The sequence below is a fragment of the Numenius arquata genome, chromosome 8 (genome assembly GCF_964106895.1).
Source record: "Numenius arquata chromosome 8, bNumArq3.hap1.1, whole genome shotgun sequence".
Taxonomy (NCBI): domain Eukaryota; kingdom Metazoa; phylum Chordata; class Aves; order Charadriiformes; family Scolopacidae; genus Numenius; species Numenius arquata.
In genome coordinates this window covers 30,642,607-30,668,200 of record NC_133583.1, presented here as the reverse complement: position 1 = coordinate 30,668,200, position 25,594 = coordinate 30,642,607, and the positions used below count along the sequence as shown (strand labels likewise).

The following is a 25,594-nucleotide window of genomic DNA, read 5'->3' as shown; positions in this document are numbered from 1 at the left end:
ACCTTGAATTTTTATGAACGCTTAAAACTAACCTTTGATGTCACAAGTATAAAATTTGAAATGATGAGCATTAATGCACTTTCCATCAGTATCTAGAAGTAGACTGGGCATGCTGCTTATTTGGAATCATTACAGGACTGAGAACAAAAGCATCCGTGGCTTTAGGAAGATTTATTTGTTTGTTTTTGGTTTTTTTTTTTTTTTTTTTACAATGCAGCCCTGGTTGTGAACCGGTCAAGTCAGTTAAGGAGTGGCACCAATCCCCATTCGCAGGACTAGCGTCCAGCCCTTCCAAGCTAACATGAAAAAGAAGGACTCAGTGCTTAGGAGATGGATTATGAGAAGCCGAGAGGAAAAAAATAAGAGACCTCTCACATCTCCATCCAGTGTCAAGAATCCTGGGGAGGGGGGAGAGACGGGATTGGGAGGGAAGATGGCAAATTCGCAATGAATTAATTTCAAGAAAATGTGATCTCACCGCAAGCAGCCGAGGCACAAATAGGCGATGCCCCATTCCCAGAAGTTCCAGCACTCGACATGCATACTCATTCACCAGCTTGCTTCTCTCGTCATGCATGTCCTGGGACTTTTTGACAGGTGGTGTGAGCTTGGCAGCTGGGGTTTTGCAAGGTACCCCTTCTTCCATGAGCAGTAAGTAGTAAGTATCCAGAGTGAGAACAGTAATTTCAAAAAGTGCAAGGTTAGGAGAGCCAGCCTCAGATCTCTGAAACGGGCTCAGATGGCTGCCTACAGCAACGCCCGGTGGTCGCTCAGAAAGAGAAAAGCATCTTTGCTAAGAATCAAGGAAAAATATGATCCGCTGTGCTGGCTCAGCCAGAGTCCAAAGTAGATTTGAAAAACAAACCAAAGAAAACATGGATCTAAAAATGTACCTATAGAGCAGGAAAATGGCAGAAAACGAGCGCAGGAAAGCTCGGACAGGAGAAAAGCAACGGAGAGCTTTCAGGGCTCAGTGTCTGCGGATGTGTGTGCCAGCAGCAGCAATAAGAGCAATAAAGCCAGGGCAGTTCTGAAGCTGCAAAGAGAAAAGGATGAGCTCATTGCAATCTCTGATTCGTGACAAGCGTGTGGCGGCTGCCGCTGCTGCCTCTCGCTGTGCATCAGTAATGAAGGGGTAGGCAAGGAGGGGGCTGGGAGGAGGAGGGGGTGAATGAGCATGCAGAGAGCGTCTCGGGGGAGAATGCCGTAATAAGAAGCCAATAGTGAGCGGCTGGACAGCTGAGCTCCCCTCCCCGTCTACCTTAAATCAATTCAGCTGTGAGGGGTTTTGCTGTCGAATCCCAGGCTTACAGTGTCTGAACTGCATCTTCTAACATTTGATGGGAAAACGGCCTGCCCGCTGATATAACGAATTGTGCTCGATCTGCTTCCGAATAATGCAACCCGGAGATGGGGCAGGTAGGGCAGGAGACCCTCATCCCTCCTGGATGACGAATGGGAGAGGGGCAAGGACATGGTGATGGACTGCTGGTGAGGAGAGAGCAGCAGGCAGCTCCTGAGAAGCTGAGAAGCCATAGCCCATCTTTGCACAGCTTGTGCAGGACTGAATTAAATAATTTAAATAACGATAATTTCCAGCACTGTGTTCTCAGGAGGCATTTCTAAATCTGGCGACGATGGGGCAGAGAAGGAATGATGTCAGTACAGGCATCTGAATTGATTCTAGAAATTAACCGCACATTTGTAAGGAAAATGCTATGATGTCACACCTTAAATTGCCTCGCATCACCCCTATGCAGGGAACAGGCAGGTGCCTCTGCCATCTGGTTACGGACAGCCTGGCAGGTATTACTTCATTTCATAGGTCTGGATTCTAGAAAGCATGTTTTTATGCTGCTTCATTTTTGCATTGCCTAATTATAAAACAGGCTACGTAGCAGAACAATACACACTTCCGATCAGAGCAGACAGTAACATTCCATACGTATCGAACATATAGAAAGGCGGTAATTTAAAATATTGTGAGGAACTCTACGGATCTAGAACACATTAATTGCAAACACTTCTGCAAGTGCACATTTGAGCTCTAAACATAATTTAACATGTCCAGAAAAAACCATCAAAAGTATTTAGTTAAAATACCAAAGCCAAGTAAAAATCCGTAGCGTGGGGTCACTGAATTGAAATAATAAACATGTTCATGAGTAGTTAAAATATGAAACTAATTTTAATTTACTGTGAACAAGCCTAGATAAGTACTACTAAAAGAGAAAACTGGAAAAATAAATCAATTGCATTCAGTCTGCTATAACACCCATAATGGGTGGACTCCTTCCAAATACAAGTAAATTTTCTTGAATTAGATTTACTTTTTTTTAAAAGGACATTATTACCAAAAAATAGCCCCATCCACACAGAGATCACCTTGGCTCACAGTGACACATGAAGCAGGTAGGAAAATGGTTAAAGCAGAAACAGCAGAAGTCACAGGTCAAAGATGGTAGATGATGACGAGGATTCAACGCTTTATCCTCTGATGATATGGGATTTAAATAATCTAAAGCGCCTGAAAATTTTGTGCAGTATTGAATAAGCTGTTTAATACAGGTGGTCTTCTGCAAGCTGATTTAAGTATCTCAGGTTGTCAAACACTATTTTGCAGATGAAAATCTTTGGTGTGGACTAGTCAACAGAGCAGGGTTCTAAAGAGGTGGAGGCTACAGCATTTTTGCCTAGAATGAGATTAGGGGTATTTACTGAAATCCTTTTCAAGAGAAGCTATGCACGACTCTTAAGAAAAGGGAAACCATAACCAACGCACATTTCATTCCAGTTTATAATAAAGACTGTGACTGGACCTCTCCTATAGTTTCCCAACTCCCCCCTTAGCATGCAGTTTCAGAGATTCTGGTTTATTATCTAGTTTGTTATTATGTGTATAGGCAAACACCACAACGCCAATTAATTATCCATCACAGGTTAAACTATCAGTTTACCAGAACGTATATTTGCAGGGTGAAAGGGTTCAAAAGAAAGAAACTAGCTTTTCTTACTTTTTTTCTGAATTTTTAAAGTGTTTCCACCTAATTTAAACACACACCGGTAAGCATGATATTCCACAAACATTAGGTTCTACCTTCAACATGCAAATGAAAACATTGCTCAAAACATTAAAAAGGAAGAAATAAGAACACTGTACTGTGTGTACTGGGAAGCAAGCTACAGAACTCTCTAGAAGCATAGAGGTGAATGGGCAGAGTCACTGGTGATTTGTGGGTGAAACAGGCAAGAGGACAGACAATTCAGAGCACCATCCATGTAAAAAGCCTTGAATTATTTCTTGCATAAATCATATTTTAATAAGCTAATAGCTAACTCTCACCCTTATAGAAATTCAGGTTTGGTTCATTTTGGGTAAGGTCTGGGCTTATGAAAAATGGAATGAAGTGATTATTAAATAAAGTCTTTAATTCTAGAAAGTTATAATAGGATCTCACAGTTAGAGGCTAAACCCAGATGAATTCAGGTTAGAAATAAGGTGCAAATTTTTAGGAATGAGGAAAATTAACTACAGGATTAGCTTCCCGAGAGATGTGGTCTACTACCATCATTACAATTTGTACATCAGGTCTGGATTTCTTGTTTAAAAAGAGGTCTCTAAGATGCAAAAAATGCCAACGCTTGACAAAAGCCCCCTTAATTATCAGCTCCATGTTTTTCAGGAACTCCTTTCATATAGCGTAACGGTGAACTTGAGACTTTTTACATTCCCTACCATTCTTAAATATGTCTACATCCTTATTGAACACTAAATACTATTTTTAGCCCTGTCTGACCAGGAATTGTGATTTTTCCTCCCTGTAACTTCACTACTCTTAACTGTGCCATTAGATTACTGCCCTGCATTCTTCAGAAGGGCCTGAAGTCAACTTAAAAATAAAAATGGCCCAAAAGGCAGTAACTTGCACACTAACTAGAATGTCTTCAGGTAAACACGTGTTACTCGTGGTTTGATTTACATGTCGTAGACTATCTGATCTTTAAGTACAGTTAAATTCTGTTTCTGGCATTCCCATCCATGAAATGTCTTTTTGCTCACGTGGTACTGTTGCAGTAAAGATCTGCTCAGATCTGAGCACCAGTGAACTCAGAAGCAGCTAATGGCAAAATATTAGCTTAGCAAATAAAATCGTACAGAATATGACTTGAAATTATCCGTTTTCTGAATTCTCTAGCAAGATACCAAGGATCTTAATGGGGATTCCTTCATAAATCTCCGAACTTTAAAATACACCAAATTAGAAGAACATATGGAACGGTATAGAACATAAATGAGTGCACAAAGCCTGAACGTAAATGTGTTAGTTTTAGGAGTTCGTACTGGTTTAGCTCCCAGATAACAGTGTTCTCACTTGCATGTTTAACAAGGCATGACAACTCGCTGTAAAAACTGGCAACCTGCCCAACTGGTGTAATTTTAAAATTACGACCCTACGTGAGCACTACAGATTTCTCTCTCCCTCTCTGCATCCCCTGACTGCCCACACTCTCCCTGCACGAGCAGCCCAGGCTTCGGTGTCCTCCCTCTGCCACGGTCTTCCCTGCAAAAGCACCACTTGTCTCGTCTCCTATCCTGCGCTTTGCGTTGACAAGAATATCAAATTTTTACGATAATGGGGCACGTACTGAAAGGTCAGTACTGAGATAAACTAAACATTTTCATAATTGCTATATCAATTGCTAACTGATCAATGCTGATGTATGACAGTGTCTCTCTAAAAAAAAAAAAAAAGGAATTGGATTGCATTTAACATTTTAGTGTCAAAAATTACTGGCTTTGAAAAGCTAAATGGACTCTAAAACTGTAACAAAAGGGAAAGTTCTCTTTCAAGTTTATTCCTATAAAAGGATAACACAAATTCTGCACCAGAACAGCTCTGAAAATCCATATGAATTACATCATGCCCACAATAAGAGCTTCACCTCTTACCTTATCAGAAATTACTTTGTCCTTTCTGTTCTTTAGGTCTAATCACAACTGTGTAATCTGGATTTAGTGAAGTTTATATCTTTATCATTATTAAAGAGAACATGATAAAACAATTTATTTTCACAGTAGATTCCATCAGAGCTCTGTGCTGGGGTTGTGCTGGTTGACCTACTCTTAAATGGCTTGGAAAAGAGGGCGAATCATGAGGTGACCGTGTTTGCAAATGCTACTAAATTATTCAGGCTTTTAAAGACAAGGGCTTACAGTAAAGAATTGCAGAAGGACTGTAAGAGACTGAATGACTGGGCAAAAGTACAGTAAATGAAAGTCAATGTAGAGAAATGTAAATTGATGCATATGGGGAACAATATTAATTTTACATATACATGATAGACTTTGAGTGGACAATTGCTGCTCAGGAATGAATCTTGGAGTCACTGTGGGCAGTTCTATGAAAATACCAGCTCAGTGCACTGCAGAGGTCAACAAAATAAATCAAATGGTAGGAATCAATAGGAAAGGAATAGAGACCTAAACAGAGAATGTCATTATTCTACAGTGTAACTCCATGATGTGTTTTCATCTTTGCTATTATGCATTACTCTGGTCCCTCCAACAGAGCCAGAAAAGTATGCAGAGAGGGAATAAGGTTCATCAGAGTCTTTCAAACGAGGAAACAAAAAATAGGCTAAGATTATAAAGCCTGGAAAACTGATGGGGAATATGATAGACCTATAAAATCATGAGTGGCATGGAGAAAATGAAGAGGCACCAATGGTCCAAAATGCCTTCCAACACAGGAATGAGGAACCTCACACGAAACTCACACGTGACAGTTTGAAAGCAAACAAAATGATAATTAAGCTGAGAAAATCTCTGTGGGTACTAGTTTACATGTGTTCAAAAAGTCACAGGACAAACCCACGGAATAAGACTCCGTATGGAGTTATCAAACACGAGACTACTTCTTTTTCAGAGAGTCCCTGAGACATAAATTGCGGGAGGAAAAAAGGAGTATTATTGCCCTGTTCCTGCAGTCTTTCCTGTGTGTCCACTGTTGGCAACAAGATACTGGGGTAGGCAGTCTTACAAGTCTGATCTGGAATGACTGTTCTCATGTTTTCATGTTTTATTTACTTCAATTACATTCTTAAGAAAAAATTTCCTACAGTATCACAAGACTTGCTAGGTACATGAGCCATACGCAGGATATTGGGGAAAAAAAAATAACATATGTATGTATCTCAGAACTCTATGTAGTCCTGAAAACACCACTTCCAGTTTCCAACAACTAGAAATTATTCTCCCAGTATAACGGGGAAGTGCCATTAATACATAAATCAGGGTTCAGTGCTGCTAAAGAAATGCAGTCCAACAAATTTCATGCTTTCTCTGCTTTCAGTCTTAAAAAGAGAATGCCTCTTCTCCCTCAAAGTTAAAAATTTATGGTGAACATTCGCCTAATAGAAATTGAACTGATTTTAGGTGTGAGAAGGAGATCAAATGGGCTAAGAAACTAACGGAACAGGATGGATTTTTAACACACAAATAAAGGTGAACATTTAAAAATAGAAAACTGATTATATTGGGGCTAGAAAATCAAAAGCCTGGAAGCTGACTGATTCTGGACATTTTCAGGTGCAGATTTCTCTTTCTAAAGATATAACTCCAACAAGTCATGAAGTACGGTCTTTTGTGGTAGGAGGAATGGGTTTGGGGGATGGGAGCTCTGGAACCCCAGCAAAACCTACAGTTTAAGGACCTCCTTGATTTAGGAACTAGAAATATAAAAGCAGTGATCTGAGAGCCTCTTAAAAAGCAAACTCCTTGTCCTGTGCCTAATGGAGAAGACCTTGAAAAGAGAACAGATGGTTCTGATCTCTAGCATCAAAGAGTTAGGATCCACTTCTGTACCAGAAGCTTCAGCGCTGATCCTGGGATCGGCTACATAAAGAAGCTATAAAAAAAATTGGTATAAAAGGCAACATCTATTTTGTCTTAGATTCTAAGGTGGACACTTCTTTTTTTACCTTGAAAAGAATTTTTTGAGGATTGAATGCACTTACAGAGTGGACTAAGCTGGATCAGCTAGAATCAAAACCAGTTTAGGTTGGAAAGGAACCTGTAAGTCACTTCATCCAGCCTCCGGCTTAAAGCAGTGCTAATTTTAAAATCAGTCCAGGCTCCTCAAGTCACTGCAAATGAGAAATAAGAGTGATGGTATGCAGAGAGAATGAAATAGCTGTTTTATGTCTTGGAGACGTGGCCTAAGCTCCACTGCCTACACATTCAGAGCACTTTTCCTATGACACCTCTAAAAAAGTCACAATAATTGTCACAATTTCATCACCAACTGAAAGACAATTCACATTTTTTAACTATCTGTATTGACAATATGCAAGTTTTACCTAAAATAAGCACTTTTTCAGTCTTCATTGGCATCCTCGGATGTTTAGCTAGTAAGATTATACAAAATATCAGTATCTTATTTCAGTAGGACATGGAAGAATTCCATTGTTCAACTTAACTATTCCTCTTATACTCCTTGTTTTCATCTGAGTGATAAAACTCATTTCATTACTTGCTGTTATGACTTGAACTTTTTGGCTTATTCCTTGTTTGTTTTCTTAAAAGACTTCACTACTTTTTAAACACTAATGCCCTGGGCTAGATAGTGGTAAGTGATAATTTCAGAATCAGGTGATAAAAGAAGTATATTATCACTTTTATATAAAAAGAAGATATTAAGAGATGTCACAGTGGCCACTTCGATTTACACTGCAAGCCACACAGCTCCCTGGAGAATCAGGTGTAACTTACCCATGAAGAGCAGGATTGAAGGTGCACAAAAATGGATGACTACTCTGGCTATCTTTGGGTATGTCCACTTTTCATGAGCATAAACTTTTGAGCTCTGCCTTTAACACAGAACAAAATTTCAAATCTGATTTTAAAGTTCCGGGTTGACACAAGTGATAATTCAGGGGATAAATGACGGACAAAATCTGAGATAGGTTAGGTCAGAAGTTTATCTAAAGAAGACAACATCTTGAAAGTGAAAAAGGAAAACCTACAATTCAGTATATGTTCATTAAGAAGGGAAATGTAAATGTAGACAGAAGTACAGCATCATTTTATTCAAAATTTGTGCTTTTACACAAATCCACATCTAAGGTGGTGAAACAGTATTTGTGGAACTCTCTGGTTAGTCATGAATACTATTTCATACAAATGTAAGAGAATAATACAATCCTCATGGTTATCAGATAAAGCAGATTTTTTTGAAATAAAGAAATACAACATTAACACGGAAAACATAGTGTGACCTCTCTCCAACATCCAGTCATTCATCTCTAAAAATATTAACACAGAATTGAGATGATGCAGAAGATAACTACTAGAGTCCAAGAGCACTAAGAATATTGGTTTCTTTAGCAAACGATATGAATGATATCTATAAATACTTCAAAGTGAAAAACACCAGTGTGAGTGTCACTGGAAGGGGACTACTTAAGATAAAGGACAATGCCTATATAAAAGTAGAGGACTGTAAAATGATCAGTGATAAATTTAAACCGGAACAAGGGAAATGGCCTTCCACCAGCACTACTGCTGCTGTTGCTAGTTTATGAAATGGATGCCACGTCACATAACGGCATAATACAGCAGCGAAACATTGCTTTGGCCCAGGAGGTCCTTTTCAGTCCAGAGACAGAATGACATAAAGATAACAAATAACCCTCCTTATCCAAGGTAATTTTGACACTTTTTTTTTTTTTTTTTTAAAATCTAGGGACCCTCTCTATCAACTACTTGAATTAATAGCATCATCTGCTGTCCCTGCCATTGTACCCGATATTCTTCTTCCTATAATCTGTTGGGCACGGACTGACACAAACAGCATTGAGACTGAAAGGTGGAAAGAGAAATAACCAAGAAATACAACTGTCTTGTTTGTGTAATACACAGTTATCACTTGATAACAAGCAGTGAGGAGGAGTGGAAGAACTCATAACCACTGTCTGAAATGCTGCTCGCATTCGCTTGAGTTCAAGGAATGATACATAAGAGTACTGGTTTTAAGATAATATATACTGAAGTGCATGTCTATAAGGTAATAATGCATTGGCTGTAACAAATACACAAGCAGTAACAAATATATTATTGTATCTTGCTATTTTCTACCCATTTCAGTTTGAATACTGTACACCTTCCTGATCAAAACCAGGGCTTTCCTCCGGCATTAAGCAACACATTTTTAATGGTCACCCAGACAACAACAACAACTGAAGTGTTGACGTTAAGTGCTGTTATGAATCACACTCCATGAGTAGACGAATTGTCAAAAACAGAGTTTGAATGTGGACCTGTTTTAAAACCCTGCGGTTCATTCCTGCATTTCCAGTTAACCTGTACTCTTCCCTGCCCTTTCAGTAGTTAGCAACTTAATCCAGAGCCTGATTTCTCCACAATCATATATTTAATACTTGCCTCATTTTGCTAATTCCAAAATAAAGCATGCATTTAGCTGGTTTTGCTAAGGTAGCAAGATCAGAAACAGAAGATTAAGGAAATAATTACTGAAATATCCAAATATGAAACAACATTTATTGCTAGTTTGGTTTTTTTCTATTTCACATATGTGAAGATTTTCATGTTTACTTTATAATTTCCAACAAAAAAATGAACTAGTTGATGACAAAAGGGGATCTGACAGTATGCTGGTACTGGAATGGTACATTTTCCTCTGTCATTCTCAATTAATGGTCTTAACTGAGATTTTTTAAATTAAAACACTGATGATGTTTGTTGAGTTGTTTTAAACCACAGTTTTCTACACTGCCTTTTTCAACACTGCGGTCGTTTCACACCCCAGGGCTTCACTATGTTTCCTGATGCTCAGAAAATGAAAGGAGAGGGATTTGATTTTCTATCAGATCAGCTTACTAAATGTTAACTCAGGTGCAGTCTCTACATGACATAACTAAATGATTAATGTCAAACTGTAAAATACTGCCACCAGCTGGAGAGCCTGACAGATGAACATACTGTGGAGTATACAAAAAGCAGTGACAGGCATTAGAAAGCACAACATTTGGATGCTACAGAAAAAAAGACTGCTTTTCCTTCGACAAGAAATCAGATTAATGCCCTATTACAAATCATGGCTCTATAGCTAAAGAGCTTTAATCCTCTAGCTGTTCGTTGCTACAATCATACTCAGAATGTGGGAGATGGAAAGGGAAAGGATTATTCCCCTCATGTCTTAAATACATGTTTATTTTCCAAGGATTACTGCATTAGGATGTCTTGGGTAATTGGTCACAGAAGTAGTACTGTCATTTCAAAACTAACAAGCATTCACCTAGAATACTAGCAGCTGGTTCTAACACTGAGAAACTGCATGAGGAAAAGGGACTTCAAGATAAAAGCTATTCTGTTGCTATTTAACGAGGGATCATGAGGCACACAGTTCACAAAGTGAGGAAAACGGCATTTACAAGTAAGACTCAGGTATTCCACTGATGAAGGACTCCCTCATCCAAATTAAAAATAATCCAAAAGATTGTGGATGAGAGAATAATCACTCTGTTTTAACAAGGAACAAATCCTTAGGAGTTATTTTCATTCGCTTCACAATCGGAGAGAAACAAGACCTTAGAAACACACAGTTTTTTAAGTGGTTGGTCTGCAGCATGCACATTCGGTTTCTGTAACTTAAAAGGACCGGTGCGCTAAACCACATTGTTCCTAATGATTAGGAAAGATTATGAACACGTCTTAACAGGAAAAAAAATACTTCAGGTCTGAGAGTACAAAATTATTTTCTTGCCTAACAGAACAGCAATTCCTGATGAAAGCAAATCATATGTTAATCCAGTTGTGTATAATCACCAGCTCCATCTTGGTACTTTAATGAACTGTGCTCTTACATGAGTGTTTCTAACTTAGAATCTTATCTTATTTACCTGTATTTTCTTGGTACTTGTTTTTGGCTGCAATATAGAAATACTCTCTCAGGATAACACCTCCCTTACCATTTAGAGTCTATTACTGCCAGAACAGGCAGATACAGCATATTGCATATATATATCAGCTCTTTAAACTCTTAAACTTAGAAAATGGTTATAACAAGACTGACAAAATACTTTCTTGAATTTTCCTCTTCTGGTACAGCCAAAGAGAAATGTTCAATCGGATAAGCTGCATGTCGTGGAATATATATAAAATGAAAAGACTGAGCACTTTCTGTTAAAAGAAATTGGCTTAATCAATCAACACACACACAAAATCCTTACTTGCAGTATGACATCCATGAGTTAAGGATTTTAGTCCTTTCCAACCCTTATCGTATTTTCTAAACAGTTGTTCTACTGCTAACCTCAGTTCAACTGTTCCCATTAGCAGCAGGAAACCTAAGGAAAACAGACTTCTGGGTGTAAACCCATGGTCTCAAAGCCATCCTTCATAACCAAAATGACCTTCTTTCCTGAAAACCTTGCCAGCCATTTTCAGCTCAGTGCAAGTACTCCTTTCTTCTCCTTCAGTTTAAGATCCATAAGCTGGTGTCTCTACCTCTTTCCAGAACCAATTCCTACTACTATGGCAGCAAACCTGTTGGGTGTTGTTGGATGCTTGCTTTCACTTCTTTACTATCTATCATGCCATAACCTACTAGATTTCCCTTTATCCATACTGACCTTAAAAACCAGAAAATTAACAAGCCCCCATAGTCGCAAATAAAACATGAAACAGGAAGAAAAGAGCACACGCTTCCCTTCCCCTTTTTTACAAATTCAGATTTGTGTAGGAGCACTTTCCTAGAAATGTGCATTAAATACATTTCCTGTTTATAGGTGACTTCATTTAATACATTTCTAGTCCTGTAGAAAGTCACACCACCATTTGACACAATAACTGCGTTAGTGTAAAACACAAGTTCTTTTGGACATTTTCTTACTTTCATGGTCATACGGTCTCATACCTACACTGCAGTACTTCACCGAAGTTACCCTACCTCAAGTGAAAATATATGTGTTTTGAAATTTCCAATTGCTCTGTTCACAGCAGCAGCAGCATATATATGTTCCCGGTGTGGAGCACTTTTGCTGTAGGATTTTGTGCTGCAGAAGTCGAATCTCTGAGAATTACTCCTCACTGAGTAACTCGACTAGTAGCTGTTTGCCTTTTCTGGGTAAATGATAAGGAGAACACACTGGAGGACTAGTAGCAGCCAAATGATACTTGTCTGTGTCCACATTACAGGGTTGTTGTATTAGGAATGACAGGCTGTTCTATCCTAAGCTTTTAGCCTAAAGTATTTGATGGGAATATTATTTGAATTCAAAGGTGGCATTTCAAATTCCGTATTGCATGCCGGTATGCGGACTGGATTTGAACTAGAGCCAACTTGTGAAGGTCAATGTAAGTTAACTTTGAACTATCTCACTGGCATCAAAAGGGCCAATGCTTTACCTAAAGGTTTAGTTGTTCATTTGTTTCTTTAGGCAAATTCTGTGTCAAAGTCACAGACAGAAGTCTTCCATTCCTCTCTTAACATTACAAATATATTTGATACCAAATAATTTAATATGTTCTTGAATATTTATATGAAAGAACATGGCCACAAAATAAATACACTCTGAAATGAATCAGAATTGTTTTCTTAACAGTAATTACATGAGACATTTAAATCCTTAGACTGCACTCCTTGTTCTGGGAACTTTATGACATGATTAAGTTTAATAAAAACAGATCTACCGTAAGTACAATTTTGAAGACAGCTCTACCCAAATGGATGATATTTCTCCTCTGTTGCCTCCTCCAGAAGTCCCACTATTATTGTCCCTTTAGTCATGGTATCTTAAGATAGAAAATATTCCATACAGTTTAATAAAATAAAAAAAAAAAAAAACCACATTCTAATCGATTACTTACCTTTAGGAGAGCCAAGGCTACGTGGAAGATTATGTTCATACCCTGAAAAAAAGAAGAAAAAGACTTCAATGAGTCCCAGCATACAAATCTCTCTTCCCTGCTACATATCACTATGTAGCATCATAACTAGATGCTGCAAATCTCTAGGGAACGCCACTTCAAAGTTGATCATTAAAGCCCAAGGCACAGTTTCCAAACTCCCAGCTGGGGAAGATGACAGCTCTTTGGAGCTTTTGGAACTCACTGTTCAATTCGTCAGGTGCTACGGATGTGACAGGATACCCCTCCATCATTTCAGTACCTGTCAACGCTGGTTTTCATAAACAGTGTCTGCACTGTTTAGAATATTATAACAAGCAGGGCATAAAGAAAATGTGATAAATATTCTAGTTGATAGGATTTTTGCCAACTAACTGAGCTTAGCTATGATTAATCACGTACAATCTTTTGTGCTCCAACTGTAAAAAGACTAAAATAAAGCAAAAAAGATCCTACAAGAACACAACAAACCTTTTTTCTGCTATTACCCAAAAGTCAAAACTATTTCAAAGGTAAGGATACTGATGTCTGCATCAAATAGTTGCTTTCTGGTTTGCAAAAGCTGGAAATACAAGTATACAGAAACATACTCAGTGAAAAATATAATGACAATATCCAATTATTTAAAAATCAAAGAAAGTAAAAACTATGCCACTGACTCCAGAGGTGTGAAAAAGGCTACACTTTCACTTATATTGTATATAAAAATAAGAAATATCACTCCTCCACTGTTGTTCAACATCTTTTTGTTTTGACAATGAAGACCTTTAGATTTTCGCAAGGGGCCGGGGAACACTTACCCTGAATGAGGCTCCTTCGGAGCAGCCTAACTGAAACCACTCTTGGAGTCCTGCTTGGAAAACTATCCAGGGGCTACTCAGGCCAGAAGACAAGGCAACAGCCTCACTGGCAGCGCACACATTGCCTCTGCTGTTGGAAGAGACTCTCCTGTCTGTAGCCTATGTATCTTGATTTAATATTTAAGATTATAAATAGCTTTGTGTTCATCCACATGAAAAATACCACATGCACTTCTCGTCTGCACTTTGTGTTCAGACTTTTCCTAGATTATATTTTACAAATCTTCTTGCCTGCTTGTTAATGGCATAATAAATCTTTTCTTATAATGTCTTTCAGAGCCGGTATCTAAAAATGTCTCAACAGACTTGCACACAAGTAATACTGTTACTGCAATACATACTGTTATGGGATAACAACAGGACTTCTTACAAGGGAACCTCCTCCAAGAAATATCTGCTTCTGCAACTGAGTATTTTTCCGAGCCTCTCCCTGAAAGACTGAGACCATATTTCTGTGAAAATCAGCTTTTATGAAAATCTGCAGAGACTTTTCAGAGGCATTCTTGGAAAGAAATTCTATTTTTTTTATATGGCTATTATAGTGCCTTGAAGGGATTTTACCATTAATGAGTCTTGAAAATGCTACGACATTAGATGTAATGAATATTGCAACACTCCACAAATTACTTCGCGACTCGATACGTAATCATTATGGCAACAAACTAATTTTCCACTAGAGGTCACAATTGCAGCAGGACTGAACCTTGCTTCATTGATAGGAAACCCTTCTTCCACATGGGATAACAAATATTTTAAATACAATGAAAGTTATTTTGCTTTTTATACTTTAATTTAATAGAAAAAATGTCTGGCTGTGAATTTCAGTTACGACACTGGTAATACTAGAGCACCAGCAGCAGTAAATTAAGTTCATAGTACTCTCAGTTTTATTCCAAGTATAAATCTGAAGGCAGCAATTCATTCCACACAGTCATGACATTAACGACTTTTATTTCCTAACAGAGAGGATTTGGGATGAACATACACGCTAAAAATGAGAGAGAACTACAAGCCATCACAAACATTGTGTTTTCTTTTTAACTAACTGGTTGACTATTAAATGCAACTGTGGGATTACTGAGCAATTAATATCCTCTGTATTTTCTGGCACTACCACAAAATCCCAAAAGAAAACTAAACCAGTTTTCATTTTTTTTCTAAATACTTTTTTTCTGACTTGCCTGAAACTCACATTGTTCCTGAATTCAAATTAATCAAACTCCCTCCTGATACTCCTCGTACATGATCACTCTTCACATGGATAGCAAACACAGTAGAAATAGGTCTCCTCCTGCCTTGAGGATCCCCAGCTCTTCTTCTAGCTCCACCAGGCAAGGGGCAGCTCAGAGACTCCCTAATGTTACATAAGATCACCTGCTCAACATGCAAGCACCCTAAAATCAGAATACCAAAAGTACTTAAAACCTTCGTTTACAGCTGTCTGAGCGGCACTCCATGATTAGTAACAGAAAACAGCCTGCACCTTCTTTTCCTCAAAGGGAGAGAGAGGTAACTCCAAAACCAAGGCAATATTTTAGACCTGAGGCATCAATTGCTGCAGTTTCCTGCTGACCAGCTTGGGCTTTCTGAACTTGAAGGACTAATATACCCCTTTACAGCTGAGTGAATTGGAGGTGGCATCTGGCAATCTACAGTAAGGCTTCTACTCACGTTTGGATTTACAGCCAGATGCTTCAGATTTCAAATGCAGTGCCTTACCCACGCCTTTTAACAACACATTTTATAACCACTGATCTACATACTTGAGTTATTTTCTCTAATGCGTGCAAGACTATTCTGACATAGCCAAGTTTAATGATTATGAAAAAGGAGGCTCAGCTCATTTTTCCACAATCTCTTATTTAAAATCCTACTTCATTTACCACACACTGATTTATAAGATATAGCTTAAACTTCTCCATCTATTTTAGAAGAAGGACCAAAAATACCCATGTGCACCAGACATATAAATCATTGCTAGTGCTATCCCTCCAGCAATTTTATAACGGAAACATGAAAGTACCTACAAATCATCCACAGGGGAAAAGAGAAGGAAGCCCATGTTAAATAAGCTTTGGATAATTACTTTTTAAAACCAAAGGTCATATGTTTAACTAGGCACTTGGAAATAAATGCTTTAATATCATGCAGATCTCATGTTAATATTAAAAGAAATTGCAAACATGAAAGTTGTCCATAATCACCTAAACACTCGCTTGTTTAACATACAACAGTCAAAACTAAAAACACACACTATTACTAAACAAGAACTGTTATAGGAGCACTAGAACGATTAGGGGCTTATCATCGTGTCATATTACTTCTCGATTATGTGGCCATTCTCTTGTTTCTCAACCTGAGAGGCTTTGCTGGGAGCAGGTAAATGAAGGAGTGTGCAGCCTGCGCAACTTGCAGATGTTAAGCCCACAGGCGAAGATCCCAGAAATGAGGCAAGTGGATATCCTCTTCCAAGGAACTTTTACCTAGGCTTTTACAGAAGGCCAGCAGTTTCTATGAGAGCCTGTCTTAGAGGCTTATCTGCCTAGTTAAGCATCTGAACAGTATCTTCTTTTTTCCGACATGTTATTTAAGAACCCTCTTAAACTTGTGTAGAGGCCTAGAGCATTTTAACAGATCTCATTAAGCTCAAGAGTTTTGGAGAAGGAGCAAGATCATCTCAAACCAGACAACTCTTGACTATTCCGCAGTCAAGATGGTAAGATAAAGGTCCAGAAAGGGAAACTTTTAGAGTTTTAAAGTTTAGAGTAGAGGAGCAGGAGCCTCCTTATGGCTCCTACTGACTGCCACGTTGACCATTCTCTGCTTTACAAAGACTTCCATAGGGCAGCAGTTACTCAAAAAGAAGAGCATAGTTTTGTAGAAGAATTTTTCATACCTACTGAGATGATAGTGCTGGGATGAACACTCACCATCCAGTAGGCCACCATTTAACTCATTAAGATTGTGCTCCATAGAAGCATTTGCTTATTTGAATTAGATGGCAAAAGACTGTAGTTTCCAACAGAGATCGTAGCTAACATTCTCATGGGCAAAATAAGGAAACTGTATCTCGTAAGACTGAACCGTAAAAATTAAACACTTCAACTGCAAATGATACATGTGCACTGAAATTAAGGTTGGCTTAAAATCAGTGGAAATCGTGTTATGTTAACTCTCTTCTAGTGAAAGATTTTCACAGTTCCTTAAAAGCATCCAAAGTTCCTTAAACCCCCTGAAGCCAAGATTCCTTCTGCAGACAGAAGAAATCTTTGAGGTGTCCTCTGCACTTTGAAACAAGACGATTTACAAAAACGGCCTGAAAAGAAGATTGGAAACAAAGAACAACAGAAGATGGTAAAATGATTTTGTAGGACTCACTTTGTATTCAATGAGATCTCTGAGACAGAAAGGATGCTCGTGGCTTCCTCTAGAAGTCAGGAGGTATATCTACCCATTTGACCCAACAAATCCACCCAGAGACCAGAAAAAAGGGAGTTAAGGGGGCAGAAAACTAACACATGCTACTGGCAAAGCTCAACAGCCAAACATGGAGCTCACAGAAGAGTTAAGCCAAACAATTTAATCATGTAGTATGTGGACAACATTTGCATAGGGGACAACTTTGGAATTTATCTCCTGTTTTAAAGCTTCTCTTCAATGACAGAAGCCTTGGGAGAAAGTAGGTTATATTAAATACTAGTATCTCTCCCTCTCCAACCCAGATCATCTGACAAGACCTTCCTCTGGTTACACGGCAATACCCTCTGTATCGTTTTCACAAACAAAAGGAAGTGAATATCTCAAAAAATATACAGAAAATTCATTTAATATTATTGTCCTTATCTGTGGTTTTGTTCCTAGGTACGTATGACATATAGGAGGAAACAGTGAAGATACTGATACAATATTCTCTGAAGTTCAGCACCAGGTAAAGAAGATATATGTGAAAGTCAACTGAGCACCTCCTTAAGGTCGGAGAAGGCTCAAGGTTCACACGACATGTCAATAAGGACAAGCAGTTAACCCGTTCCAGCTATCTAATAATTGAATTTTCCTTTTTTTTAAGAGAGATTAGCTATTCAACTGAAGTTAATTTGACACTGTTTCGTAATTCAAAAGTGTTTCATAATTATGTGTTTGATTGCACACTCTTTCAAAGGAGCTAGAGAGGGTAATTGGGGTTACAAACTCCTAAGGAGAATTAAAATTCTATCTATGTTTTGGATTGCTTCCAGCAAAACATTTGTTTGGCAACTCTGATATGTTGAAAGCACACAATAAACTTTAGGAATGTCACAAATGTATTTATTTTGCTGACAACATAATATGATGTGAAGCTCAAATTTCTCTTTGTAAGTAGTGAAGACTTGGAGCACACTCCATGGGGTTATGTATGTTAATTAACATCTTTTACTCCAATGTAGTTTGTATAGCTTGTACATTTATTGTAGTTCAATGATAAGACAACTAAGGAAAAGAAAGGTTAACTCATTCAAATAAGGCACAACATAAAATAGCAAGCTTTGTATAAGCAACGGGTACAGCTTTCTTACTCAACAGTTATATTGGAAAGAAAAGAAAAATAAAATACAAATTGTAGAGAGATCTTACTGCTTACGTATGAGGTATAGTCAACTTCTTAGACTGGGCTTCCCCCAGTGACTCTATATACATTGCCTACAATAACAACAGGAAATGCTGTAACACAAGAAAGAAGAGAAGAAAATACGGAAATCTCCATCCTGATACTCTGATGCTGTGAATAATACACAAACCCAATTAAAATCAGTTGACTGAATTATTAGATAAGCAGGTACCAGGGAGATGGTAAAAATAGCACCATGGGATTCTGTACTTATTGTGCCACTTCTCTGCGTTTTGCAGCATGAAAAGGAACACAGTAAACACTACCACACAACCATGAATCTGTATTAGTATGATTTCACATGAAATTTTGTTTGGTTGGTTGCTTTTAACAGAAATGAGTGGGATTCAGGAATGTTGGTGAATATTTACATGCTTTGGGTGATTTTCATATAATTTGTTGCTGAGATGTTGCTATGGCTGATTGAAGGTAGAGTGCTGTGAGATTAGCACGTTTTCCTCTCCAGCTTCTGTAACTCTTCTCAAAGAATAAAAATTACAGCCATAGAATTTTAAGTCATTTCCATGTATGAAATTGCTCCCTGACATCTGGTATTTCCATGGTGTCATGTTCCTAATTCACAGGCAGCTGATTATGGGCTGGCAGCATGCTTTCTCCATTTGCTTGACCAAGTCACATACTAACATTACTTTTCTGGTTTTCAGAGGTTTAAATTACAAAGGTTTTAGACATTCCTTTCCCTCTTTCCAAATGTGACTAATATGAGGACAAAGAAGGGGGCCTGAATCCACACTAGACACCAACGGCCTTCTCACATCCATACAATGAAGACAGAAGAAGAGGCCTCTGTAGATAAGATAGGTCCTCCAGCACTCACACAGAAACAGGGAATGGCTGTCAAAAATGCTCAGAGGAGCAGTGATCTGCCAGATCCCAACCTTCTTGAGAGGAGATGAGATGAGGGGTCCAGAACATCTCTTGACAGAGAGACTTATCTCCTTCCCCCTCTACACGTGGTCACGTAACACAAAGAAAAATGCATGCCCATGTTGAATCAATGTCCTGCTTCCCTGCACTCTATCTGATCTCCTTCCCAGTCTTCTCCCTTTCACTGCCACAACAGAGCCCTGGCCCTTGCCTCTCGGCACCTTGACATTCATTATCGCTTCCCAACAATCAATTGAATGTTAAGTTCACATTTTGATTTTATGTACTTAGAAAATTCAGTACAGCCTCAGATTCCAACCACGAAGAACTGGAAAGTGTTTTGGCAGAGGCAGACTGCACCACCCTCTTTTTTTAAAAACAGTCTCCAAATTAGCTTAGCTTCCTGGATTTGTTCATGGAATATCATTCTCCCATTTGTGATACTTCAGTTATTTCTGAAGCATTTTTGAGGACTGCCAAGACTGCACAGAATATGCTGCTATTCAAATACAGCAGATGGCACTGGTGTTAAGTAAGCATTATGGAAATTTACTGTATTCCTAGAAAAATCAACCAAGTGAACATCAACTAGTAAGTGGCTAAAATATTTCAGTCGCAATGGGGAAAGTAATTCAGAGACATACTGTGACACCGTATTAGATGTCTCTTCCTTCTAAGGCACAAACTAGGTGATTCAAATAGGTCCCTCATCTTCAGTAACTTTTCACCCGTATCTTAGAATATTTTCCAAAACAGAAGTAGTCTCAACATTTTAGGACCACATCATTTATCAACATCACCAAAAAGGTACCTTCTATTCACATAAGTTATCTTGAATTGCAGATTGTTGTGAGACTGTTTTTCCTTTGCTCATGCTGAGTATTTATCACCAGCCCTGTTATTTTTGGGATAAACAAGCTGCAGCTATGAATGGAAGATACATAAATTATGGATGCTCACAGGAACAGCTGGACAACATAGTGTAAAGGGTTATGCTAAAATCTGTGGCTCTCCAAGAACCTCTTATATGTACTGTATTAAAATACTCTTCTCACCAGTCCAAGCTTGAATTCTCATAACTTCTGTATAGCTTTAGAAGTGAACAGAACTTTTTGTGTCCCCCTGTACCTGTGGCTATACAGAACACTGTATTACATACCTCAAATATTTCTGCTGTTAATGAAATTTTATATCAAAACACCTAAAACATCTTGCGACTTTCAATTTGAAAATAAATTAAAATGCTTTAGCATTATAATTTGAATGTTTTAAACAGATGTATACAAAAACTTTTAAAAGTTCCTCATCCATAAGACACACAATTAAATACTACATCCCTTTTCCTTTCTTTTTCCTTTAATTTCTCTTCTAGGACTGAAAAAACCCATAGTAGAATACAGCTCTAGTCATCAGACACATTACACTAAAATCACTTTTAGCGTGGATTTAAATAACTCATCTAAATACATAAAAGCAAAACATCTGGGGCCAGAAAACCTGAGATAACTCCATTGCAGACCTCAAGTTTTCGCAACAAAAAAGATTATAATGGCTGACATGTCAACAGCTGCTTGAATGTAGCAAACCAGCATTACCATTGGATGTGTATGTTCAAATTCTAGTCTTCCATCTGCAGTCTGAGAGACAACCTATTCTCTTTCTTCTTAAATTAATTAAAAGCTAGTTGTAGTAGTCTCGGAAAGAAATTCTTTCTAGTCTCTACATGAAAGAGCAGTGGCTGATAAAGACTTCAGAAAGGAGACGTAGCTCTCTAGCAGGCATAACGCAAAGAGCAATGGACAGGAGAAAAGGCACAGTCAAAATGCCAAAGTCTAACCACCTATATTCATAAGAAGGAAAACAAACACACACATCCCCCAGCCTTTTCCAACTCACACATACGACGCTGACTTTACTTTTCTAAATAGTACTGAAATAATGCAGTCAGTTTCAGCACAGATTTATACGTACTTAGAATTTAAGCCTAGCTTTTAATATGCTGTTACTAAAAGAGATTTTGTTTCTAGCAAGCCCTGTCTGCTGTTTTGTAAGATTTATTAAAACATTCATAACTGGAAGGGTTAACAAATGAAGATAACGCGTCAACAACAGGTAATTCCAAAAAGTTCAATTTTTCTTCCCCTATAGATCTACAGAAGATAAACAACTGTACACAATATTTTATTTAACTCACATTCCACGAGTGCAGATTTACAGAGGAAGTGGGCTTGTTCCTGACTCAGTTCCTGAGGAAGTTTAATAAATTAAAATGTTAATCTGTTCTTTCTCAACTCCGTTGAAGGCATCACAGAAGTATCTGACAGCGACAGATAAAAAATAGCAGGCTATTATGGTATCTACTACTCAGTATTAACACGCAGAGACGACTGGTCTTATCGTCTGAGTGATACCATACGGCGTAGTGTTTCCTGGCACATCCATTCTTCAGCAAGACATGCGTAAGACAGAAATCAAACCTGCAGTGCCAATAGTTATAATTCTTCTAAGATTTTCATTATTTCATTATGAAGCAGCATTCCCAGGAAGCACATCTACACAACATGGTGCCACTTTTTTCTATCACTAGGTGCTCATTTACCAGCACCAAGTCACTCATGTTTCGAAAGATGTTTAAGACCACCCATTCGCCTCCATTATCACAGATAGAATCTCAAAACTGATTGTAAAAGTTGTTTTATACAAAGTTCTGAATGCAATAGTTGATAAATAACGACCAAAGAATGATGGTATCTGGCTTTCAGTTGCCACTTTCACCATGCGGCTGTGTGGTCCTATGAAAGGTATTTTACTTCTCCGTTATTAGCTACATTAGAAAACATTAAATTATTTCATACTCAGAATTGATAGATAACCAGTTGCATCCCTTTCTATTCAGTCTTGATCACAGAACGGCAGCTTAGTAGTCAAACTATTAATTTTTGTAACAATACTATGTAATTACTGACACTAAAATATAGAAATATCTGTACCAGCCCAGAAAAGGAAGCATGTAGTAGGGTTTTTTATATACTCCTTAAAAGGAGAGAAGCACAATCCTTAAGAATTTTATATGCCCAAGAACTGCACACAAAAATAGCTAGACTGACTTAAAAAGGAGGTTACCAATAGTGTCTCAAAACCCTAGGTTAATAATGGAATCACAGCTTTAGCTTTGAACCTCCTTTAGTTTTGGAAGTACTGTATATATCACAACCACTTAAAGTCTTTTCTATTTTAAGCAGAAAAATTCATGAAAAATTACAAAATGCTTATAAATTTTCTGCCAACTGGATTGGTTTTTTTTCTCTTCTAAGTGCCTAATTAAGGTCACCTATTTATTCCTTTTAAAACTCATATTTTAATTCTAAATTGTAAATTTTGAAACACAAAATGAAACTAAATGTCAACACCCGGGTGCAGTCGTTGCATTACGGACAGCTCTATCTGAGCGACATGCGCTTTACCTAAATGAGTCGCTATTTCTGAGCATGACTTTAAATAAATAATTTAAAATAGAACAAAACCAGAAAGCAAAACAGAGCCAGCTCACAAAGTGTTCAATAGCATAATGTCATATTGATAGATAAGACTGACAAGTCCAAATACTACTCTGAATTTCATCAACAAAGTTGTTCTTCAATGCAAACAGAAATAGCAAAAGAAGAGACAAATGAAGCAGCGGAAACAAGCAGCTAAAAGGAATATTACAGAAAGATCTTCAGCTGATGCTGACATGTTAAAATTTATCTACGTAGCCAGGCTCAAAACCATGCAGTTTGCTGTAAATACCTGAAAGCTTTCAACTGTTTTGTGTTTTTATTACAGGCAGGCAAAGTATTAAGCCTTATAATATGTACCACAGCACTGCAATAATAATATGTACCTGCCTGCAAGCCCAAAATTTTCTTCAAGCTTCTCATTTACGAAATACAAAGAATTCAAATACATTTCATTTCTAGGTGAGGATGGGTGATGGATTCTCTCCTACAGTTACTGAGGCAATATTCTAAGGCTACTAGAAATTTGGGTAATTTCAGTGTTGAATCACATCCTCAACAGCCTGAAGACAGCTTAAAAATAAAAAAGGTCAGAGGAAGACAACAGGAAAAGAGAAACACATAGAGGCCACAGCGAGTCCCAAATTCATATAAATTTAAATAAAATAGTTCTCTCTATCAAGTCATCTCTAATGTGAGAATGATGAAAAGACCTCAGCTGTAAAGGCACATACTTTGATGGGATTTTTTAAATGTCTCAATAAAACTTAATTCCCACCATAAATTTAATTCATTTTTCATAGGCTTTCACATCCCTGCATATGGTCCTGCCCAGAAGGTCCACTCCCCAGCTTGAGCACTACTATTCCACCAGGCATGCAAGGGAAGGAAACGTGCTTCCCTGGCTAGCTGTTAAACTACAGGATTTCCAACAGGTATTTTTCCTCTCTCGACTGAGAATTAAAGAATATCTATAAGGACCAATTTCACTCTCCCAGTCACAGTCAAAAACTAAAAAGACAAATCCCATCTAAAAAACTCTTGGTTGACACAAATTTTTCTTCCATAATTCAAATATTTTCATGGGGACCAGCGAAGCTCCCTTGGAATGACTAGTTGGCAGCACCCATTCAGCAATGGTTTTAACTGTTTTTCTTCTCCTAATATTTTTCTTTCAAAAAAGAGTTGCATAGGATGTAAACATTTTGTCAACCACAGACAGGACAGGGACGTGGAGAAAGCACAGTCAGGAAGGAAGTTGGAGGCTATTTAAAATTCATCTGTATCTATGACAAATTAATGAGAAGGCTGGAAGCTTGTTTTTAAAAACACAAGACAGTTCACTTCAAAGGCTTCTTGATATTTTGAGGAATTTTTTTTGCAGAAGAATATGTTCCACTGTTAGCAGCTGCAACTGCTTTTTCTCCTTCCAGTTGCTGGAATTACAGGTATGCTGTTTGTTCAGAGATAAAGTAAAGAACAATTTAATGCAGACAAAATTTTTTTTTGACTGCTCCGTTACACCTTCTGGAGGCTGACTGGACAGACAGCTTCACAATATGGTTTCAGTCTTCCATTAAGGAATAGTTTCTTTCTTATTCTGTCTATGGCCATCTGCCTTCAGATTTTATTTTCTATGATGAGGGCCAACAAGATTTTTATTTTAATATGATTTTAATCTACGCTCCTTCCCACAAATTCTTAGAAGTGCCTGTTACTTAGGTTTGGTTGAGTCATGAATCTTAGGAGCAGTTTTCTGATAGTTTTCACTGTTGCCTCAGTATGCTGTCTACATGCTGCCCCACTGTTTCTCAAGATGTCTGTATATATCTTCTCACTTGAAATAAATTTTCTTACAATTTCTAGTTTATTTTTAGCTGCTGTAAAAGAGGCTCCTTTAGCTTTACGCAATTACCCTCCACAAATGCTAACAAGTTTCCCTTTCTCTAGCAGAATCCAGTGTTGCGCGGTCTCATTTTCTCCTTGTATTCTTTCACCTTCTTTCCCAGAGTAATTCCTTCAGACACGCTGAGATAAACACTGCCAGATGTGAGATGAATGCAAATGTTAAGAGTTGTTTCTTTCTTCATTCTAAATATTCAATCTATATTACTCATGACTTAAAGACTTCTTCAGCATATTTTATCATCAAGCTTAATATAATACAAAGCGCAGGAGCTTCAGACAATGTATCTATGCTGCTATCACAATAATCACCACTATGAAATGACGTTCTGTACTTCTTGACAAACAATCTCCTAAAATGGTCGTTTCTGTGTGCAGCTCCACATCAAGATCAGAATGAAGTGACAAAACAGAACTGATAAGGAATGATCAAATCCACACCGGAAGCTCATTCTGAAAATTGCCTCGCTAACAGTTCAAAAGTAATCAAGGGATTGTCAACTGCATGACCAAAGAAGAGGGCCAAGACCAGAAAAAACAGCAACCTTTCTGCTTTTTCTATTTGCTTACTTAAAATAATCAAGACACTGTGAAAGAAATAGAGCTCAGGTATTTATACGGAAATCTGAAATCACTTCACCATTACCACCTTTCACACTCCCTTGGATACCTGGCTGTATTAATCTACCTCTTTTTTGATAACTGAGCACTAATATGTAGAAGAAGTGATGCTCTTAAGGAAAAAAAATATTGATTTATGAGTGGTGGACAATATTTGTTTAACAATGAATGCTATCAAGGTATGTACAGCAAGCCTGAAAATTCACAAGTAAAACACTCCATAATAAAGATTAACAGAATGAACCAGACT

The 25,594-nt window shown here is 37.9% G+C and overlaps 1 protein-coding gene across 3 annotated transcripts in view; it reads right to left on the bottom strand.

Annotated features, from left to right (window-relative positions):
* RABGAP1L (RAB GTPase activating protein 1 like) overlaps positions 1 to 25,594 on the bottom strand; it is a 257,373-nt gene that overhangs the window by 72,526 nt on the left and 159,253 nt on the right. For 2 of the 3 annotated variants that reach the window (XM_074152248.1, XM_074152246.1), the window contains one exon: positions 12,890 to 12,931. In XM_074152248.1, the coding sequence (XP_074008349.1) occupies positions 12,890 to 12,931 (42 nt within the window). Of the gene's footprint in view, positions 1 to 478; positions 647 to 12,889; positions 12,932 to 25,594 lie in introns of those variants that run through there. The other variant, XM_074152249.1, reaches the window with a different exon arrangement.